Below are 19,554 nucleotides of genomic sequence, written 5' to 3'. Positions count from 1 at the left end.
GCCCTGACCTAGCGCACAGGTTCGCAGTGCCACTCGGACAGAGGGGTGGCTGGCCCAACCCCGGTGGCACTGGGACCCTGTGTGCCAGGCTGTAATGTCTGGCCAGCCCCGTGGCCCAGGAGCGCTCGCTGTCCAGCCCTGCTCCCTGGGGCCTCCCCGCTGCATCAGGCTGGGATTAGGATTGCTGTGCTGGGGAAAAGGCACAATGCAGTGGGTGAATCTCCTTAGTAAAAAGATGCAAAGCCCTGTGCCAGAGGCAACCTCCCTCTCATCTTGGGAACCTTAAGGCCTGAGGGCACTTTGCAGTCTGGGCTGGTTTCTTCCTCTATTGCCAGGGCGTCTTTCTTCCTGTCAGTTTGTTTAGCAGGTACAGAACGTCTGCAAGGCCTGCCTCTCACGCCGCTCGAATGGGGCCTGTACGGGGCACGTCTGCACTGCAGAGTGCCAGCCGCCCGTCCAGGTAGCCCAAGCCGGCCGCCTGGGCTGCCACACTGCTGCTTTTAGCACGTGAGCTCGCTCTCGGCTAGCGCATCTGTCTGGCTGCGCTGGGAAGCACGTGCCCAGCCGCGGTGCAAACGCACCCCACGCCTCTTCCTAAGCCTGCCAGCTGTTCTTATGGGCCAAGCAAGAACCTGCTGCCTCCCGGTTACCGAACGCCACCTTCACCCAAATTCTACGAAACCCCTCTGACTCCACAGGGCACGTCTGCCTGCCCGTGACCTTTCAGAGATTCCCTCAAAGCTGAAAGATGCCAATCCTCCAGTGTAATCAGAGGCTACAGAGAGCTGTCTGACGCAGAACACAACAGCCAGATACACATTTATAACCTTCAGGTCCCATGTATTTGGATCAGATGTTTACAGTCCATCATATTCCCGAGGAGCACCCCCTTGATTCCTTTTCCCGTCATCCCATCCAACTCTCCTGACTCAGCATACTCTGAATGGAACAGATAAATAACAATCAAACGAACAGGGCGAAGTTTCAAAGCTGGGCCTACCCCACTGGAGTCTTCTCCTGAGTGACAAACCAGCTGCTCACGACACTCGCTGACATCAGCTCACCACACGCTGGTAAAAATTTTCAATTAGCAATAATCCCACCTCAGGTTTCAGAGTAACAGCCGTGTTAGTCTGTATTCGCAAAAAGAAAAGGAGGACTTGTGGCACCTTAGAGACTAGCCAATTTATTTGAGCATAAGCTTTCGTGAGCTACAGCTCACTTCATCAGATGCTGTAGCTCACGAAAGCTTATGCTCAAAAAAATGTGTTAGTCTTTAAGGTGCCACAAGTCCTCCTTTTCTTTTTGCTAATCACACCTCAGTTGAACCTCACAGACTATGATTTTTATTCAGACTCGTTAAAAGTGAAGCTCTGGCTCCTTAGGCCCTTGAATTCTCCTCACATCACCGGCCCCGCACAGAAGCATTCCTTCTCTCTCCTGGGTAACGGATCTGAGCTCACAGTAGGCTTCGGTGCCTCCTTTGTCACCAATCCTTGGGCACCAACGCAAAGAGACTCTGGGGGTGACCGCGTGGCCCAGGGGATGAGAAATGGGTGACGGAGCCCTTCAGCTTTACATCAGCCATTTTGAATCTGGGTCAGATCAAATGTGACCAAAAGGTGTTAGCTTGTGAAGAACTGAATTTGGTGCCTCAAGTCAGGTTCTCCTGGACAAGCATCCGCGACATCAAACCAGCACCACAATCAGCACTAATTGTCACCTGCTGGCAGAGTCAGTCAGACAGCAAAGGAGTGACTGGGATGGTACCTCTACTGCGTCCACCTTCAGGGAACCCACCCCTTCTCACTCCAGGTGGGATAAGGACATAGAATCATAGAAGATTAGGGTTGGAAGAGACCTCAGGAGGTCATCTAGTCCAATCCCCTGCTCAAAGCGCCCTTTGCAAGCAGGAAGCTTTGCACACCACTGGAGAGGCATTATTTCACCTTGACACCATCCTTAACTTGGCAATATCCTCAAAGCTCAGAACTTCCCACATTCTCTCGCTGGGCAAGTCTCCCCAGCACAAAATCGACCATTGTATTGAAAAACGGTACATGAGCCCAAACCAGAGTCTAAGAGTTACGCAAGTCACACTACTGCATACAGTGGCCCAGATCCTCCACCCGTTCAAATCAGATTAACTCCACTGAAGTTAGAAATGTAAGGGCTTGTCTACACTTAAAACTAGTGCTCCCAAGCGATTGAAAAAATTAATTGCGATAAATCGCACTGTTACACAATAACGGAATTCCATTTATTTAAATATTTTTGGATGTTTTCTACGTTTTCAAATATATTGATTTCAATTACAACACAGGGAGTGAGCCTGGAGGCCTGGCCCACCCTGTCAATCACCACAGGCACCACAGGCACTGCACACATAATGCAGACACCTGGGGCAGTAAATCTGACCACGCTGCGAAGGAAGCATCAATCAGCTTCACTAGCAGCTTCTGAAACAAGTTAAACTTGTTAAACTGTCACACATCTTTTTAAAAATACTGGGCACCAAGCCAGCCCCTGCGAGGCCCGGACAGATGGGCAGGCAGGCAGGCAGACAGAGACACAGACAGGTCTCTATGAGACCCTAGAGCCAGGACTGCAACCCCAAGTTACACTTGTCAGCTGAGAACAAGCATTTCACATTAAGTAGCTTCAGACTCATAGAATCATAGAATATCAGGGTTGGAAGGGACCCCAGAAGGTCATCTAGTCCAACCCCCTGCTCAAAGCAGGACCAATTCCCAGTTAAATCATCCCAGCCAGGGCTTTGTCAAGCCTGACCTTAAAAACCTCTAAGGAAGGAGATTCTACCACCTCCCTAGGTAACGCATTCCAGTGTTTCACCACCCTCTTAGTGAAAAAGTTTTTCCTAATATCCAATCTAAACCTCCCCCACTGCAACTCCTCTGCGACAGGGCAGCATGGAGATCCTGAGCATTTCAAGCCATAGAATAAAGAAACCAGGACAGTGTCTAAGTGACGCAGACCATAATAATACTGCTATTCGCATTCAGGATACGTCCTACACCTCCAAAACCGTAACAAGAGCTTAATGGAAAAGTGGCTCCAGCAAACGTCTTTCCTGGCCTGCTGCTACTCAGCCCAGACCCCACCTGAGTCACGCCCCACCAGGTGTGAAAAGAGAGCTCCCTTCCACCCGCAGGGCACTGACCGCGCACACGCACACCCGCACCACGGTTACATCAGCAGTCGCATGGGATGAGACGCACCTGGCTTGGGCGTAGCTGGGCCAGGCTGATCAGGGCTGAACACCTGAAAGAAGCAATGCCCCAGTTCATTGGGCATCTCTCGGAGGCGCAAACCTGAGGCTGCTGACAGGGTCTCGGCCTCCACGACAGCCGTACCAGCGCTGCCCAGTGCTGACAGGACCGGGCAGCTCAGCCTGCATCCGGGGGGCGGGCAACAGGCCCGTGGTCTTTCCCACTCAGAGAGTCACATTCTCAGGCCTCTCCAGTGCCCGGCAACATGAGGGCGGTCCGCCACTTTAGTCCCAGTGTTCCCTAGCACGCTAGGTGTCTCCCCCAGCCCTTGGCCACAAGGCAGACTAAGGGGTGACTTGATCCCAGTGAGCGAGTGTCCACGGGGAGGGGATTCCTGCTGGCAGAGGGCTGCTCCCGCGAGCAGCCGAAGGCAGAACGAGACCCAGCAGTGGGAAGCTGAAGCCAGACAACGTCTGACTAGAAACAAGAGGGTTTAGCCCCGGAACAACTCCCAAGGGCTGCGGTGGATTCGCCACCACATGAGCTCTTTCAATCAACAGTGGGCGCCTTTCTAACAGCTGGGCTGGAGCTTAGCCACGGGAATCCCTGGCTGGATTCTCCGGCCTGCACGCGGATCAGAATGGCCCCTCCTCCCGGCCCCCGCTTGCTATGCTAGCTAAGAGGGTTGGAGAGCAGGAGGACCAAATTGCAGAGCTGCCCTGGTGGGGCAGAGTTATTCACACAGCGCAAACGAACCCTCAGCAATTCATGTGTCCGCTGCTCATTCTGGGTGTGCATCCCACACTTGGGCCTTGGCGGGCAGAGAGACGTGCACCCTCAGGCCCGGGGCATCGCATCCCCAGCGCCGACACAAGAGGGAGGGGCAGGCCTCGCTCCCCCAGCAGCGCGACAGAAGAGCACTGGGTGTTAAGCCAGGTCCAGCCTGGCTGGGTGCCCCAGGACCCTCTCCCTGCTCCACAACCTGCACTGCGTGGCTCTCGTTTTTTATTATTCAAATTCGTAAACAACCCAGGGCCCTGGGCCTGAGTGACTGGCCCATGCTGCCTGCTTCAGGCCCAAGCGGGAAATCTGCAGAGCTGGAGCTGCTTCGGGGCCTATGACCTGGGATCCCCACTACCCACCGGGGGCAGCTTTCAGCCCATGACAGCTCGGCTCCTGCTTGGGCTGAACGCTCATGGACTTGTTCCTGCCCTGGGATCTCCTTGGGCTAGCGGCACTATTTAGGAGCGTCATCTCCAGAGGCCTCCCAATAATTCTCACAGGCAAAGCAACCTATTGGGGCTCCCCGGCCAGAAGTACATTTACTCGACATGGAAACAGGTTATCCACCTGCCACATGGGCACGCAGGGCCGGCGGAACAAACCACGTTCTGCATTTGCTCCCGACACCCGGGCACTGCACACGCGCAGGCAAAGAGACTGCACTGGCAACTGGCCCCGGGTCTTCAGAGGCACCCTTGGTCCCCAGCGCCCCACTGACCCTTCTGCTCTCAAAGCCATCACCACGGTGAGCCTCCGAGCCAGGAGCCAACTGCATTTTAAGGGTCACATAGCCCTCGCGTGTCCCTCTGGACCGGACACAGGGCACGTGACTCCCTAGCACAGAAAGACAGCCTGGTGCTGGTCTGCAGAGAGGGGCCAGCACCTGCTCTGCTCCTTTGCCTGGGAGGGGTGGCGGGGCACTGTTTACATCAGCCTGGCCCCTCTCCGGTGAGAGCCTGCCCCAACCCCTGGTCTCTGCTCACTCTTGCGCTCAGACCCAGCGGAGCTGAGGAGCTGCATATGGCGCCGCTCCCTGCATTAAAGCAGGGAGCAGGTTCCTGCTTCTGAAGATCAGCACGGGCTGCGGCACCGTTCTCCAGCCGGAGCAGGCAACGAGAGCAGTGTCATAAACTCATCTGCCACCTGCAGCTTCCACACTTCTCCTCACGGCAGCAACAGCAGGGCCCAGAGCCCTCTGCTGCCAAAGCACCCCAGCAGTGGAACTAAAGCGGACTCTCCCTTAGCACTCTGCAGTATACGGCCTGTGACACACAGCTGGCAGTTCTGATTCGGCCCAGGGCAGGGTAGTAGCCAGTTCATTACAACAGCATCAACAGGAAAGAGCTTCAGTCTCCATTGGAACATAAGAATGGCCAGACTGGGCCAGACCAACGGTCCATCCAGCCCAGTGTCCTGCCTTCCGACAGCAGCCAATGCCAGGTGCCCCAGAGGGAATGAACAGAACAGGGAATCATCAAGTGATCCACCCCATTGCCCATTCCCAGCTTCTGGAAAACTGAGGCAAGGGACACCCAGGGCATGGGGCTGCATTCCTGACCATCCTGGCTATTAGCCATTGAAGGGCCTGTCCTCCATGAACTTATCTAATTCTTTCTTGAACCCAGTTATACTTTTGGCCTTCACAACAACCCATGGCAACAAGTTCCTCAGGTTGACTGTGCATTGTGTGAAGAAGTACTTCTTTATGTCTGTTTTAAACCTGCTACCTGTTAATTTCATTGGGTGACCCCTGATTCTTGTGCTAAGTAAGGGGTAAATAACACTTCCTTATTCATTTTCTCCACCAGTCATTTTCTCCCCTTAGTCATCTCTTTTCCAAGCTGAAAAGTCCTAGTTTTATTAATCTCTCCTTAAACGGAAGCTGTTCCATGCCCCTAATAATTTTTGTTGCCCTTCTCTGTACCTTTTCCAATTCCAATATATCTCAGTGGTTTGAGCATTGGCCTGCTAAACCCAGGGTTGTGAGCTCAATCCTTGAGGGGGGCCCTTTAGGGATCTGGAGCAAAAATTGGGGATTGGTCCTGCTTTGAGCAGAGGGTTGGACTAGATGACCTCCTGAGGTCCCGTCCAACCCTGATATTCTATTAGGGAGGGATAGCTCAGTGGTTTGAGCATTGGCCTGCTAAACCCAGGGTTGTGAGTTCAATCCTTGAGGGGGCCATTTAGGGATCTGGGGCAAAAATTGGGGATTGGCCCTGCTTTGAGCAGGGGGTTGGACTAGATGACCTCCTGAGGTCCCTTCCAATCCTGATATTCTATGATTCTATATCTTTTCTGAGATGCAGCAACCAGATATGCACACAGTGTGCAAGGTATGGGGGTACCATAAATTTATATACATGCATTATGACAGTTTCTGATTTATTATCTATCCCTTTCCTAATGGTTCCTAACTTTCTAGTAGCTTTTCTGACTGACACTACACAGCTCAGCAAATGCAGTCAGGGAACTATCCACAAATGACTCCAAGATCTTTCTTGAGTGGTAACAGCTAATTTAGACTCCATCATTGTATATGTATAGTTGGGATTATGTTTTCCAATGTGTATTACTTTGCATTTATCAATATTGAATTTTATCTGCCATTTTGTTGCCCAGTCACCCAGGTTTGTGAGATCCCTTTGTAGCTCCTCTCAATCAGCTTTGGACTTAACTATCTTGAGTAATTTTGTATCATCTGCAAATGTTGCCACCTCACTGTTTACCCCTTTTTCCAGATCATTTATGAATATGTTAAAAAGGACTGGGCCCAGTACAGAGCCCTGGGAGAAACCACTATTTACCTCTCTCCATTCAGAAAACTGACTATTTATTCCTACCCTGGCTGGCTGGCTGGCATGTTGGTCCATTCTGCGCACGACATGCAGTCTGTTCCTCACCTTTCCTTGTTCCCTGCATGCCTCTGCCCACCCCAGCATCACCTGACCACTCCTCCTCCAGCAGCTCAAACCACGGCAGACGCGTTATGCTCAGAGCGACGACAGAACCTGCGTGTTTCAGAGCCTCTCTGACAAGGTTTCCAAGGATGTGACTTTCTCCAGTCTGCGCTTTTCCGTCTCTTTTGTTAATGGCAAGTGACCAGTCATCGCTAACTGTCCCAGATGCCCACAGGAAGGAGACTCCGGCTTCAGGAACGTGACAAGTGACTGACATGTCTGGCCACCAAGATATTGACCTTTGCATTTCACACCTGCCTCTGCAGAGGGAGACAGTGCTCGCAGTTTGCCAAGCTGCACAAAGCACGCAGGCGGGATTTACGCTGGGTGGAGGCCAGCAAGCTCAAGTGGCTCTGCCTTATTCTTGGAAGGTAAGCGCCAGCTTCACAGGAAGCCAGTGATACAAGCCAAAGAAAGGAGCCAATTTCAGAGCGACAAGAATTCACAAATGGGAACCATCACCACAGAGCCCTGCTGCACGGGAAGCAACTAGAGGCAGTCGTTCAAAATCCATTCCAAAGGGCCCACAATCCCATGCAGCCAATGATCCACAGCGAGAGCACCTTACCCTTCCAACAGGAGTCACGTCAGGAGAGCCAAGCACACTGCCTGGCACTCGGTCACCGCAGCAGGGAAACCTTTCAGTCAGGGTCCTGGCACAGCTCCAGGCCTGGGAGGAGGGGGCAGAGGGGGTTGCAGTCATTTCAGCTGCGGTAGGTACAAAATCAGCCACCATGTAACAGAATGCCCCTACTGCTGTCCTGATCCATGAATTTCAAAGTCTCTAAGGTGCCACAAGTACTCCTTTTCTTTTTGCGAATACAGACTAACACGGCTGTTACTCTGAAACAAATACGCAAAGGCTGCTGTGAGACCCATCTCTGGGGTTTGGGATTGCAGCATTCCAAGCCAAACTGAGACTTCCCGGAGGGCAGGTGGGATGTACCTGCTTCTCAGATGGAGGAGGACAAATCAGGATGGGAAGAAACACAAGAGAGCAGCCTGCTGGGCTGTAGAAAAGCAGGTCTTTGCTGTTTTGGAAGTTAACAAGCATCAAGGACAGATTCCTGGACTCAGCCCCCACCCACTGTCCTGTTCTGCCCCACACCGGGTGCCTGACCAGGCCAATCCAGATATCTAACAACACTGGGCATTAGACAGATTCACTTTATCTGGGTGACTGTTCAGAGAATAGAAAGCCCATCACAAAATAACCCAAGACTGCCTCTTTCTTCCAGAGATTCCCCCCACCCCCACAAACCATTCTGCATGCCTCATGGTGCCAGTTGGTCCAGACCTCCACCAGGAAGGTCTTGGGTCACCCTCCTGCCTTCCCTGCTGCCTGACGCTATGACCCTCCTCCAGAAGGCTGCGTTTGAAAGGACGGCCCAAGAACAAAGGAAGGATGCCAGAGTCTGCTCCATTTCCTCCTTGTCTGGAAAATAACAACTGCTCATATAATTGCCGGCGCTGCACGATACACTATGGGCTCAGGCAAGCCACCCCCTCGTGTTCACTCAGCTATAATGGGCTTTATGGCCCAACAGAAACTTCCCTGAGCACATTTCAGTGCCCCTGGCTTACAGCCAATCATTAATGACACCTACGTCCACACTGCCATCAGAGGCGTGACCGTAGCACAAGCAGACATACCCGAGTCAGCTTTGATCTAGGCAGCGCAAGTAACAAGAGCAGGGAAGCCAGGGGACTTGGTGACACCTCGACCCAGGACGTGCACACAAGCAGCTGCTGCCAGGTGACTTGGATCCCATGAGAATTGGGTGTCCAAATCCCTTAGACAGCTTTGGAGAGCTCAACTCTGCCCTAGTAGAATGAAGCTTCCCCATGAGAAGAAGCTTCACATGAGAAGAAGACGAGAAGCTGGATATGAGTCAGCAGTGTGCCCTTGTTGCCAAGAAGGCCAATGGCATTTTGGGATGTATAAGTAGGGGCATAGCGAGCAGATCGACGTGATCGTCCCCCTCTATTCAACATTGGTGAGGCCTCATCTGGAGTACTGTGTCCAGTTTTGGGTCCCACACTATAAGAAGGATGTGGATAAATTGGAAAGAGTCCAGCGAAGGGCAACAAAAATGATTAGGGGTCTGGAACACATGACTTATGAGGAGCGGCTGAGGGAACTGGGATTGTTTAGTCTGCGGAAGAGAAGAATGAGGGGGGGATTTGATAGCTGCTTTCAACTACCTGAGAGGTGATTCCAGAGAAGATGGTTCTAGACTATTCTCAGTGGTAGAAGAGGACAGGACAAGGAGTAATGGTCTCAAGTTGCAGTAGGGGAGGTTTAGGTTGGATATTAGGAAAAAGTTTTTCACTAGGAGGGTGGTGAAACACTGGAATGCATTGCCTAAGGAGGTGGTGGAATCTCCTTCCTTAGAAGTTTTTAAGGTCAGGCTTGACAAAGCCCTGGCTGGGATGATTTAATTGGGGATTGGTCCTGCTTTTGAGCAGGGGGTTGGACTAGATGACCTCTAGAGGTCCCTTCCAACCCTGATATTCTATGATTCTATGATAAGCCCTGGGAGCGCTGTCACTGGGAACACTGGCTGGCCAGAACATAGCTCCAGAGCCAGCCACCCCGCACTGGCAGGCAGTTGGGCAAGATGACCTAACAGGCCTTTCCCGTCACCGATGCAAAGGTTGATTCCCTGCCCCCTGTTCTAACCACTACAACGCATTCCCTGCCATAGCCAAACACTGCTCAGTGGCCCAGCTCAGCAAGACACTGACGTGTGTGCTGAGCTGCAAGGGCCGGGCTGCCCCCCTGAAGCCAGAGGGCTCCTCAAACGCAGGTACCTTGCTGAATCAGGGATGCAAAACGCTATGAAGGCTCCATAACACCCACATGGTCTGTGACCATCAAATTCTGACCCAAACATTCATTAGTGCGCCAGCAACTCAGCCACTCTCCCAGGTCTGGCCCCTGCTGTGAGAAACAGGAGTCTTAGCAGGAAGGGAGGACAGAGCAGGGACACAGCGAGTTACAGGCCGAGCTTACAGAGAAGATGTGTCCCAGGAGAACTACCCACAGGCTGCAGAGGAAGGAAAAGGCTGCAGCTAACTGAGCCAAGCCCCTTTTCCAGGGCTGCTTTGTTTTCCTGTAGATTTATTGCTGTCCCTTGGTTCCACAATAATGCAGAGAGCAAGGCAAGATAAGAACAGATAAAGACAAAATCAATGACCATCCATCAACAGAGCTTTCCGATGGGAAAGGAATGCACTAATCAATACCCTGCTCTGCTCCCAGTGTCTGCTCACAGGGAGCCAGCCAGCCAGGGGCCATCAGCTACCACAAACCTGCTGCATCCCCATCTGCTCGCCAGGCATGGGCGGGGATGGAAAAGCAGGAAGTTAACACAGCTGGAGAATTTCAGATATTGTCGGAAGCAGAGACAGGGCCAGGGCAGCCTCCTGCTCCGTACTACTTTACAGCTCAGGGCTGTTTGGATCCTCGACTTCAGTTCCTTTCAGTGGGCTCCAGGGGCACGAAGGAGACTCAGACATAACACAGCAGCGTCCTGACACGCTGACTCAACCCGCAAAATCACTGGCGCTCCGAACACACACCCGTATCCCAGCCGCTGTCCCATTCACAAGCGCCGAGCGCCTTTCGCCAGCAACACCCCTTTCAACCTGAGCTTCTGGGGCAGTCACAGCTTCAGGCCCACATGGCGCAGAGAGCTCCCTCTGGCCTGGTCCACAACAGGGCTGGTTTGAAACCACCGTAGGTGAAGGAAAGATCTGTGTCTGAGGACTGGCCTTTTAAATGCAGGCTCCCCGACCCACCAGCTCTCCCACCCGGGGCTTTGGGGACAGCTCAGCCCAAAGAGCATGAGCAGCCGAAGCCAACCTGGATGCTGGAGAGACTAGATGTGCTGGGCTGAGGGAGGCCAGGCCTGAGGCCCAGAGAGTTTCCTGTGCTGGGTTCAGATGCTCAATACACCCTCCTGTGTTCCGCTGACTGAGAGTTGCTCTGATCCAGAGATCAGGGTGGCATTATTCCCCCGGGAATGGAGGCCCCGGGGGTCCAGAGCGAGGGGACTCCCTGAGGGGGCCCACAGTGAGAGTCAGGCATGCTGGAGGCTCAGAGAGGTGCGGCTCCAGGAGGCGGAGGGGCTTAACCCCCAAGAGAGAGTGGACCCCTGAGAAGGGCTGTCGCACTGTAGGGAGTTTCTCCCAGGGACCGCACGGAGCCGGGAGAGCACGACCTGTGAGTCCATGACAACTTGGGCCTTCACCATGCTCCTTAAGAACAGGGAGCAGAAATCAGGTTCTGACCCCATCACAGGGAATTACCTCCTCGGGGGAACGTGTGAGCATACTTCGGAGCCTCGGGAGGAGAGGCCTTATGCAGTGTCAGCAGCTGGAAAGAACGTCTGACTGCAGGGCTCAGCCCCACTGCAGGTCAGCCCTGGGCACTCCCCAGCCAACACCTGGAAACAACAGCTGCAGCATTGCACCTTCCAGCACCACCTTTGTAACGGGCCAGGGAGCCCCAGGGCACAGCTGGAAATCACCAGCCAACACGGCCCTGTGTGTGTCAGTGATGCAGTACTGGGCACCAGGCTACACAGAATGCCCTTGTGCGCCACACTAGGGCAGTGGCTCGTAGCTCATCGAGGTCAAACCTGCCTGTCGGCACATGGACAAGCTTGCTGTTCCCGCGACAGCAGCCTCTCTGCGTTGCATGGACCACTGGGTACATTTATGTGCTGGGAGAAACCCGCTGTGCTGCCCCTGGCTGCTGCCGCGCCCGGAAGGCTCACCTGTGGGCATGATGCGGTGCATGGCCACGGACAGGAAGAAGATGGAGTCGCTGTAGTAGGCCCCGGACCCAGCACTGAAGTGTTTCTGCATGGCCTCAACCACTGGGAACAGCTGTTCTGTCAGTACGTCCACGTCATGGAATATTACCTGGGGGAGACACACAAACCATCACTGGGCTCACTGTGCACCGCAGACAATCCCCCTCACGTGCTGGGCACATTCGCTGGTGCTTAATACTGAACCACGTAGATTATTTAGAGGGACTTCAGTTTTGCCAAGAGGCCTCCCTGGGCTGGGCACTGCACACACACAGTTAAGGGCCCCTGACCCAAGGAGTTTATAATTTAAATAGATGAGATAGGGCAAGGGAACTGTTTATCTCCATTGTTCAGATGGGGAAACTGAGGCACACAGCAATTACGTGATTTGCCAAAGGCCACAGAGGGAATCTGGGGCAGGGCCAGGAGCTGAACCCGGAGCCCCAGCCCAGTGCTTTGACCACAAGCCCAGCCTCCTTCTCTAACATTTCAGCACAAGACTAGGTGCAGGGAAGGATGGGCCACAGCATGCGAACCAGCAAATAAAAGAGGGTCCAATAACTGCACCAGTAGGAGGTCAGAGCCTGTGGCACAGGTGGCTTCCTGGGGTTTCTTACACTGCTGTTGATGCAGTGAGAATGTGCTAGGGCCAATGGCCCGGACCTGCTCTCATTTAAACCAGTGGCAAAACTCCCTTCAAGGTCAGTGGTCAGGGACCAGAAACTCTCACCCCGGGAGATCTCACTGTAGCCACAGGTGGTCAGCAGGGGCCTGATCCCACCAGGTGTGACTGCACACCCTTGCCTGCAAGTTCTTTGCAGCAGGGACTCTGCCTCCACCTAGGTCTGCACAGTATCTCGCACAAGGAGGGCACACACCATAAATGCTAATAAAACAACCACCACCATCATCCGCGAGAACAATTCCCACCCAGATCAAAGGTAACATCTCACTTTTCCCATGCGGATCTCTCAGTACACTCTATATCTCCATGAACCCTGTGCTGAACGAGGGGGTATAACAGACTGTCCTGTGGCACTAGTTTGCTGCCAGGGCTTGGGCACTCACGAGGCCAAGGACTGCAGTCGCTGCACGGTGCATTGAAAGAAAGAAAAATAACTGCTCTCTGCTAGTGCTTCAGAGGGTCCCTGGACATCAGTGCCACAAACCCGCCCGGTGTATCTGCTGCTACGGTGCACTACAGGCTGTCAGATCAGAGGCTGGTTTAATACGGGATTGAACACATCACATCACAAGCAGAGCACTCTCCCCTTCCCTTCCCGGGGCTGGTTTCTGTGGCTGGACATGCAGGGAGATTGTGAGCCCTTCACAGACATCACTGTGGCCTGCCACTGTAAATACGGTGGAGAACGTTATGGCCCGGAACACTTGGACTCCCATGATGCTCTGGGACACCCTGCTGCGTAGAGATCTCTTCCGAATGCATGCTGTTTATAACCCCTCTTGCTGGTGACACACGACATAATTAAATAGATGCACAAATAAAAATCTGGTTATTTTCATGAGCTATAGGAAAACAAAACAACAACGCACCCACATGCTGTACTGCCCTCTGAGAGACTGGAGACTACACAAAGGAGGCTAACAAAGGGGCTTTGCCACGAGGAGCACGTGTTCCCAGATGTACTTCGTCAGCCATTAGCTACTGACATTTTACAAGCCCCTAATTGATTTTGAGATGTGACTAAGTTGACACACAGTAACTACTATGCAGTCCAATGTTTATTATCCAAACGCCATACTACAGGTTACTGAGTCATGCCAGATAACCAACCGAATGTTCAGGGTAATTAACAGACATCAAGAACCTGACCCTGTTGCTGATAAGAGAGTTTGGGATCTCTGAGACCTGGAGAGTCAAGGTCACGTTGTATTCTGCATGTAAAGGAAAACTGGAAAAGTTCAACCAGACACTGGCTCTTCAATAACGTTAAACGCAGCCGAATCCAGAGAGGACAAAGGGGCTGTACTCCATGGCTCTCCCTTCCCAGACATTTCCCAGGCAGTACTGTCTCACTAAAACATCATCACTAGACGAGCTGCAAACTGATTCTAAACTAGACTCAGAGACCAACCCTCAAACAGACTGTGATGGGTTTTACTTCAATCCATCAAACCAAGAGGTAACTCATCCACACGAGGGAGAAGTCTCTGATACCTGGGAAACGCACTAACTGACAACACCATCTTCTATTCTTCTGCAAGACACATTATGTAACAGTGACCTCAGGAAAGTGCAGCAAGGGTTACCTCTGTGTATGGACCTTCCCTCCCTGTCATCTGGTTTGATCTTGAAGTTGAAGTTTTACCTTAGAATCATAGAATCATAGAATATCAGGGTTGGAAGGGACCCCAGAAGGTCATCTAGTCCAACCCCCTGCTCAAAGCAGGACCAATTCCCAGTTAAATCATCCCAGCCAGGGCTTTGTCAAGCCTGACCTTAAAAACCTCTAAGGAAGGAGATTCTACCACCTCCCTAGGTAACGCATTCCAGTGTTTCACCACCCTCTTAGTGAAAAAGTTTTTCCTAATATCCAATCTAAACCTCCCCCACTGCAACTTGAGACCATTACTCCTCGTTCTGTCATCTGCTACCATTGAGAACCTTGACTGCGATATTCCCGATGAACAGGGAATAGAGAAGTCAAATCACAGGCTGGCAGCATTGCTGACTAAATACAGAAGAGGGTCTGTTAATAGGGTACCGATTTCTCCTTGAGTCCCCTCCAGGGCAGGGATCTCAGCAGCATTCCCCTCTCCAAGCCTTGTCAGACGCATGCCAAAACTTCTCAGACACTGGCTGCCTGAGGAAAATGGCTCATGGTGGACAATAGCTGCCAGCCACAGGTCACGTTCCTTGTGCAGAGAGTGCTCTAGTCTCGAACTCTGCCAGGCTCCCGGAGTGAGCTCCGCAAGCCACGTTAGCACTCTGGGCATGAGTGCCCCGGCCAAATGGAGCAGTTAGTGCAGGGCCTGGCGAGGCTGAACTCATTGGACCGTGTAAAGTGGTTGGAAAGCTTCAGCTGGCGAGTGGAAGAGAAGTGCAGTGCTATTTAACGAATGTCCTGGGCACCGAAACGGGGTCAGTGGGAAGCAGAAACCCAGGACAGGCCATCACTGATCACTGCTGGGCCCTTGGCCTTCCACGCAGCTTCCAAGAGAGATGCCAGCCAGATGGCCCTTAGCCTCAGAGGTACTGTCCCGCTCTGCTCCCCCCAGCCCTGGGGGTGGGCATCTTGCCCCCCGCTCCTCCTGCAATAGAGGGAAGTCATCTTGGACCCCACCTGTTCCCCTATCCCCGGGGGGGCATCTCACCCCCTCCCAGTTCCTCCAGCCTTGCGGGGGGCATCTTGCACACACACATCCTGCTCCCCGGGCCCTGAATGATAACGGCTCGCGCCAAGAGGAGAAGCGACTCCTCTGCACAGCGAGCTGTCTGTGGGGACCTGAGCTACCTGCTGAGGAAGGCCAAACACGCCACTTTGTCTGGATGGGACTGGCTGCCTTTCACGTATCCACGTTTGCTCCCGTGCTGCGCTCCCGCCCCAGGGTGGGGGGAAGGCCACCCCCGTGCCGTGCTGCGCTCCCCCCTCGGGAGGGGCAGGCCGCAGCTCAGGTTGTATTGGGGATCTGCCTGTGGCTGATGGAGACACAGGCTGATTCCAACACAGCGATACACAGGGTGTACGTAAGGATTTTGTCTCTTTATGCAGCGCGGTTCCACAGGCCATGCGGGAGCCCAGATGTAGCTAAAAAGCATTTGCTAAGAGATCAACAAACAACAGTTTGGTCTGGCCTGCAGGGGTGTGAGAGAGTGCACAGAAAAATGGCTGGCGTGGAGAGCTGGGACTCCAAATTACCCCTTTCCTGACATGAGGGAGCAAGGGGCAGCCCACGAACTGAAAGGCAACACATTTACAACTCCCACAAGGACTTCTTTTTACCGCAATGCACATTAACCCATGGAACTCACTGCCACAAGACGATATTTAAGCCAAGTGCTCAACAGGATTCGAAAAAGGATGAGACATTTATCTGGACAAGAAGAATGTCCAGCATTACATCACTGTGATGGTCTATTCTATTATGGTCACCACTTTTACAAGACTCTGATAAATTTAGTACAAAGTATGCCTTGTGAGATATCATTTGAAAACTCAATCTGCTGAATATTGTCATCCTGATAAACAGTGTGTATCAACACTGTATGTTAAATTGTTAGATTCTAGTATGTATCATTGTTATCACATGCTCCAAGATTAAGACAAGCAGGCACAAACCAGTTTTTCAGAGACAAAGACACACTGGCCCTCCCAGACAGGTATCAACGAAGTCAATGGGCTGACTTAAGCATCCCTTCTCCAGCAACTGGAAGGTGTGAACAAGAAATTTACGTTGCATCACAGGAATGTTTCAAACCACAGGTCCACAATGGACTATGTGTCACCACGACTCAGCAAGGATGTTTCTCGCCCAAGAAATTGAGCTTTAATAAATCGGTTTTCCTTTGATGAAATGACAGACTTTCTGTGAGCTTTACTGTTCAGTAGTGTGCTAGACAGTACAAGACGCACAGTTCTGAGGAAAGTCTGGGACTAAGGATTTGCTGGTGTTGCTCTGCAGTTTAATTCTTGAGTGGCTAACAAGGAGCGCTCAATGCGGTGCCACGGGGAGTGATTTTACATGTTTGAGGTGGTGTGTGAACAGACCAGGAGTGGAGGTTCTTACCGCAAGCAACATAAGAGTCACCCCAGGTTGGTGAACTGATGGGACACAGCTGTTCAATGCTCCAGATTGTACTCTGGGGAATGTCACAGTCACACAGGATAAAAATTTACAAAGGGCAAAAAAAATCCTCCTGCTTCAGGGCATGAGTCAGCCTGTAGCTGACAGGGGCCAGGAAGAAACTTCCCTGTGGGCAGCTCCCTGGCAAGTCGCCCACTACAGGACTGTCTGCACCGTCGTCAGAGGCAGCTGGCCCCAGCCATTCTCAGAGATGGGGGAGAGGAGAGGGAACTGCTATGGTCAAATTGCTCGCAGGCTGGGGTTTCTCCAACGACGTCATATTGCTGACACTCCTCTCAGAAGCGCCCTTCCGCGCCATGCCATGCCTGCTGGCAGCTCACCCTCGCCCCTTCTCTCCTCAGCACCCAATGGATGCATTTCTCTCCATCCGTGACACGTTCCTCGCCTTCCTAGACCGTAACGTCTCCAGCGCACGGCCTACGTACGCCGCCTCAGAGCCCGCCCAGCACAGCGGGGCCCTGACCCCATTGCACCTCGGCCTGGCACCAGGACATGACCAGTCACGTCACTGTGCTGGATGGAACTGGTGACTTAGGCGGCTCCTCGCATCACTGCCAATCCTTGAGCCAGCCACTCCCTCTCAGAGCCAACAGCGTTGTCAGCAGAGTAAACACGGGAGCAACATGACACGGACACGTGGGAAGGAAAGAAATGGCTCCAGCAGGCCCTGTAACTGGGGGAAGAGCCAAAGGAACACAGGCTTCCCCCCAGTTAGCGCTCCTCAGTCACGGAAGGCATGTCCAAGATCACGTACTATAGTCAGCCCTGATAAAGTGCCCATCATCCTGGTATCAGGGCAACCTGTCTGTGCCAGTGGAGAGGCCGATGCATCTAGCAGTCAGTGATTTCCCTCTCGGACCCAACGGTGAGGATGGAAAGCAGGAGAGATGCACCAAGGGGAGCGTAGCAGTAAGTCTGGAAGGAGAGTCTATTATTAGCCACAGGTTTTGTGTTTTGGGTGACATGACCAGCATAAAAGCCCTTCTGAGGCACCGCTGCAGAGAGCACGTAACACCGGTTACAGCGTTTGAGCAATAATCATGCTGTCAGGAGACCGACCATCTCCGTGAGTGGATAATGGCAAGGCCAATGTGAAACGGAGCTCTCTCTTGACCCCGGTAACATCGAGATGCACAGAGGACTCTGGCATTTCAACCACGTTCATCGCAGAGCACCCAAGACACCTGCTCTGCAGGGCTCGGTTTCCCACACAGGCTGGAGCAGGGGCGCTGTGCTGCGGTGAGGCCAATGCTGTCTTGCTATCAGGCAAGCAAGGGAGCAGGGAACATCCCCAGCAAGGAGCTCTTCCCCTCTGCACTGGCGACAGGACAAGGGCTGCTGCTATCAGTGGGAGCCCAGCACCCCACAAACGGCACCATTTCCAGGGCTGCAGCTGGGAGGGGGATGACCCGTACTTCAGAGAGCCCCGGGAAGGAACTCCCACACATGCCAGCTGGTCAGAGCACCCAGCCACCAGACTGGAGTGAGCAGGACCGCGCTATTAGGAACATGAGAGCCGAGTCTCCTGCAATGCTGTGGAGTTACATCAGTGAATGTGCGAGGAGAATCAGGCCATGGGATTTCCCCAACCCTCTGGCATATGGGAAGTAGCCCCAGCTTTTCCCTGTCTGTTGCAGAGAAAGGAGCAGACCTTCCACTCCAAGAATTCTCTTTTCATGCAGTACATTCTTGAGCAATAAAGACAAGGAATGAATCGACTCTGCCTCCAGAAACACAAGGGGCAGGAGACCTGTGAGCCGTGCAGCCAGGCATCAGAGCAGATTGCTCCTGTGCGCACACAGCCAAAAGGCAGCACCTGCACCTCAGCTCCAGTCAGCGTCTCTCTCCCAGGACACTGCAGGTAGGGCAGCAGTATCTGGAGAGGCTCATCAGGCATGCTGCTGGGCTGCGCACACGTGTGGGCAATAAGCAGGTTTGTCGCAGGCTGGGACGTTTCCATGCACTCGGAGAACCTCCCAGCGCTACATGAATTTTTCAGATGGCACTTAGTGGGAAAACAGAGCGACTGGCTTTCTTTTCTGTTCTTCTCTCTCAGGGCACGGGTGTCATTAAACCAGGAGTCTGCCAAGGGCGCCACCAGACCGGGAGCCTCCTGAGCTGTTTTCAGCCCCTAATTCCTGCAGGGTCCCTCCCTGCCAGAAGCCAACTTTCTCCCAGGGTATTGTCATCCCTGGTACCAGCTCTGCAGCCGGGGGACGGCGTGAGCACAGCGTGTGTTGCTAACACTGTCACCACTGCACAATGGCCCTATCACATGAGTGCAAGACATTTCGGGTGCACAAACTCGGTGCAAATGCTGGTTCCTGGGCAGTGTTCTGGGATCTGGGAGGGGAAGCCCTATTGCATTGCTGGATTTCCCCCATAAGAACGGCCCTACTGGGTCAGACCAATGGTCCATCTAGCCCAGTATCCTCTCCTCCGACAGTGGCCAGGTGCCCCAGAGGGAATGAACCGAACAGCTAATCATCAAGTGATCCATCCCCCTAAGCCACACGGTTTCTCTCCCTTTCTCACCGGCACAATCATCTGTGCAACATGATTAAGCTTCTTCTTTTGCTTGTGTTTGGGACTGCAAAAAACCAGCGAAGGGCAGCCTGATTGTGATGCTGTCTCCCGGGAGCTGGAACGCAGCCACGCGCCTGTCACCTGGGCTCTGCAAGGGTCACGGCCCAGGAATGGGACACACCCCCTCTCCAGGCCACCAGTTCCCATACAGACCAGGTCAGCAACCAAGAGCTGTTATCGGCTGTCTGTTGGGTCGGAGGAGCGGCTGAGAAGGGGAAAGAAGAATTGGTTCAGCTAGTGCCATAGGCCAAGACACTGACCATTGCGTTTAAAAGCTGCTGCTGCTGAAATGGATGAAGCAGACACATGGGAGGGGCTGGGAAATCAAATGCGAGTGGAAGAAAAACA

General features: G+C 53.1%; 1 protein-coding gene across 1 annotated transcript in view; it reads right to left on the bottom strand.

Annotated features, from left to right (window-relative positions):
* Positions 1-19,554, bottom strand: part of XXYLT1 (xyloside xylosyltransferase 1) — a 102,342-nt gene that overhangs the window by 66,725 nt on the left and 16,063 nt on the right. The window contains exon 2 of the mRNA XM_084638964.1: positions 11,755-11,902. Within this exon, the coding sequence (XP_084495090.1) occupies positions 11,755-11,902 (148 nt within the window). The remainder of the gene's footprint in view (positions 1-11,754; positions 11,903-19,554) is intronic.

The sequence above is a fragment of the Lepidochelys olivacea genome (genome assembly GCF_965140295.1).
Source record: "Lepidochelys olivacea isolate rLepOli2 genome assembly, chromosome: 9".
Lineage (NCBI taxonomy): Eukaryota > Metazoa > Chordata > Testudines > Cheloniidae > Lepidochelys > Lepidochelys olivacea.
This window is presented reverse-complemented; position numbering and strand designations above follow the sequence as displayed.